Source organism: Sciurus vulgaris (genome assembly GCF_902686455.1).
Source record: "Sciurus vulgaris genome assembly, chromosome: X".
NCBI lineage: Eukaryota > Metazoa > Chordata > Mammalia > Rodentia > Sciuridae > Sciurus > Sciurus vulgaris.
The window spans coordinates 93,975,859-93,979,481 of record NC_136471.1 but is presented as its reverse complement, the minus strand read 5'-3'; the positions used below and the strand labels follow the sequence as shown (position 1 = coordinate 93,979,481).

Below are 3,623 nucleotides of genomic sequence, written 5' to 3'. Positions count from 1 at the left end.
TCCCCACTCTGTGATCATGAGGGGAAACAACCAACACTCTACAGTGTGCTATGTTGCTAAGCAAGGATGCTCAGTAGATTAGGTGTATTGAGTGTATTTTAGACTTACAACACTTTCAACTTATAATGAATTCATGCAGACATAATCCCATGAAAATATGAGGATCGTCTATACTTGGATTCCTATTACTTAAAATTTTAGAACACTTATTGGCTCAAAATTGATGTAATATGCTTCTTGGCAATATAGTGTATACACGCTCTCACAATTTATATTAACTCCCAACCTGCTTCCCTATTTAACTATTAGGAAATTGTTAAGTTTTGTGGAGATAAAAATGAATAGTTCTTAAAAATTATATTAATTATTATTGTCCTTTACTCTTTTTTTTTTATGTAGAAAAGCAATTTATTCCATTATAAGCACTTACACAGTTAGTCATGGAGAGTAACAGGCCTGCTGGTGAAACAGGTCACCCAAAATGCAGATGGTATCAAACTAGTGGTCAAGGACCAACTCCTAAAAAAAAAAAAGCAACTCTTATCAAGGATTAATTTAATTTTAAAAACATACAAGCTATCAATTCACTCTTCTCAACTTGACAGTATACCCGTGGTACAACTGTCAGGTAAAAACATACATCTTTACAACTTGGTGGTCCCAAGTTTAAAAAACAAAAAAACAAAAACAAAACAAAACCAAAAGAACAAAAACCATTTCACAGAAAGGAAAGGAATAATATGAAAACAGCTCAAGAAATACACTAACAAGCAAAAATATATGGGGAAGGAAGAACATGTAGTTTTGAGTTAACTGTAGAAATCAAGAGGAGACTGGTCTACATAGGAAAATGTGCATCCTGCAAAGTCAGGTGTGAAGATTTTAGAATAGGAATCTACATGACTTGAATCTCCCCTAATTCCTGAATAAAAATGACATCTTGCTGTATTTATACTTCATGGCTCAGACACCTACCTCACTTGGCTCTATTCCTTACTCGTTCTAGCTTTTACTTAAATGAGTCTGAAAACTTGGGGATACAGCTTAAGAAGAAAAATAACCACACGTAATATTCCCCTTTCTGTATCTACTTTAGACCTGGGTTTGTTACTAGAAAATTCCTGACGAAAATTTAAATAAGTCTGGCTTTGCTGAATAAAGTACCCCAGTTAATATTTAGAAAACACCCACTATTTGGGCTAATAGCAATCGGTGGTGGTAGCTATAATAGAGGGATAGCTGAACAAAGTCTGTATCTCAAAACCAGTGTTAAATCGATCTCAGGGTTGAGAGGGGAAAAAGGGGAGTCTAAAAATCACAAGTGCAGACATCTAGGATCCTTGTCGTTCAGGATCCACACTTCCTTCAGGATCTTCATCATTATAGATGTTTTCTGCCATCTGCCACACTTGCATGATATTGTCTTCTGATACAGAACAAATCACCCAAGGTTCATTGGGATTCCAGGAGAAATCAGATATCTTGGCAGTATGACCACCATGAATAAACAATAACTCTGGTGGGCCATCTTCTGCATCTTCTGGTGATTGTTCTTCTCCAATTTTACTTAAATCCCAGACATTCAGTCTGCGATCAGTACCACTAGAAGCCAAAATAGTCTCATTGTGAGGTGACCACTGAACCTGGAATATTTCATCCTTATGTGATTCAAAGGAATGCAACTTAAGTTTCAGATTTCTCAGATCCCACAAGGCAACAGTCTTGTCAGCTGATCCTGTGGCAAGTATAAACTCACTGTAAGGATTGAAAGAGAGGCAGTTCACTTCAGCAGTGTGAGCATCTACTGAGTGGCTTGGTTTGGAAGTATTGTTTGAACGAGTATCCCAAATCATAAGTTTCTGATCATCAGCAACTGATCCAAACAGGGACTCATGGAGCAGATGCCAGGAAACATCTTCTACTACTGCTGTATGCCCTGTAAAGATGGTCTTCCCATCGACCACTTTTCCTTCCTTTGGGACGGCACTGATATCCCATAGGCAGATGGTATGGTCATCTGAAGCACTAAGTAAGTGCCCACTGAGATTTGGGTTCCAAGAAAGCCCATACCCTTCCTTCTGATGTCCACGGAGACGCAAGTCTGGGTTGCACTCCCCAGAAGGGTCTGGTTTAGAAGGATGCTTTGTATAGTCAAAAACAAGAACATCACTGGATGGAGTCTTTGTTGCAATGATGCAAGGATTCTGGGGCATATAACGAGCCCTGTTTACTTCTCCTTCATGGTTGATCTTGATTTCTATTTCAATTTTCCCACTAACTGAGCCAAAACCTCCAAATTCTCCTTTCTCACTGTCGTAGTGTGATGCATCAAACTGAGCATCATCATTAGGGAGCTGTACACTGGCTATCACAAGGTGGTTTTGTTCATCTGATGTGTGTGTCCCCAGGACAAGTCGATGAATGCTGAAATCTTTTCCTTCTGGTCTGGTTACATCTGGAAGCCACTGTGCTGTTAGGCTAGGCCACTCCAGAGCATGGGTCATCACCAAATCATAAAGAAAAGGGGTGTTCTTCTTCCATATTTTGTACTCCTCGTTGATCACACGTTCTTCCACTGCGTCGTCAAAGGCTGCTTCCTTGTCGGCCATGGCGGCAGGCGAGCCGGGGGTATCCCGGGGTCGAGCGTTGCGGGAGGGGCGGGGAGCCTGCGAGCGCTTGCTCCGCGCGCGCGGCCTCTATTGTTTCCTGCGGCCTCTATTGTTTCCTGCGGCCCCTGCGTGAGGGTCGACTCGCGCACCTTCGCGCCCTGTCCTTTACTCTTATAAGAAGAGATATTTATTTTTCAACCGATTGGTAGAATTAAAACATATAGAACATATGAGATTTTTCTCTCCAGGTTGTTTCAGAAATGCTTATCTAAGTTTGAGAGTGAATATTAAAATATTAACAATAATCCAAATGACTTACATTGAAAGTATAACTTTCATTGTTATGATTATGAATATGGTACCAATATAGGTGAGCACATGAGCATTAATCACACACATTTTAAAATGCCAGAAATAGTGTTTTTTGTATACTAAAATGCTATTTTGTTAAAAATTATTATTACCCCACCCTGTAGGCAGAACGTAACTTACTGCCCTTTGTTCTTAGGATTGGCCAGTTAATGACTTGCTCTAATGAATAAAATGTAAGTGGATGTGATATATAAAATCTAGGATGACTTCCAAGATCCTCATCTCCTGGTGTTCACACTTTTGTACAATTCCCTCTGCTTGAGTATAGGTGGTACCTGTGACATTCTTCTGATAGAATATAGTAGAGGTGATGCAACATCATTTCCATGATTATGTCCTATAAGATCTAATCTTAATACCAGATTTTCTTTAGAGAAAATCCAGTTTTGCCAGCTAGAAGAAATAAGTAGCTGTATTGTTATAATACAAGGAACCATGGGGAGGCCTTTAGTGACTATGAGCAGCATCTAGGAATTCTGGGTCACTGCTAGGAGTTGAGGGTGGACTCCTGGATATGAATGGAGTCTTCATCTAACTCTTGGCAAGTAGTCAATACCCTCAGTTCTACAACCACATATAATGATCTCTGCCAACAACCTGAGTGACTTTGGAAGTGGATTTTTTCCCAGTAGATCCTCTGGA

At 39.8% G+C, this 3,623-nt stretch overlaps 1 protein-coding gene across 1 annotated transcript; it reads right to left on the bottom strand.

Moving 5' to 3' along the window:
• Positions 1-448: 448 nt before the first annotated feature.
• On the bottom strand, positions 449-2,711 carry LOC306651708 (histone-binding protein RBBP4-like). Its single transcript, XM_079124436.1, has one exon. The coding sequence runs from the start codon at positions 2,607-2,609 to the stop codon at positions 1,332-1,334; it is 1,278 nt and encodes a 425-aa protein (XP_078980562.1). The 5' UTR covers positions 2,610-2,711; the 3' UTR covers positions 449-1,331.
• Positions 2,712-3,623: the final 912 nt, after the last annotated feature.

Coding starts and splice junctions, on each gene's coding strand:
- LOC306651708 (XM_079124436.1), bottom strand. CDS start 2,609: ATGGCCGACAAGGAAGCAGCCTTTGACGACGCAGTGGAAGAACGTGTG.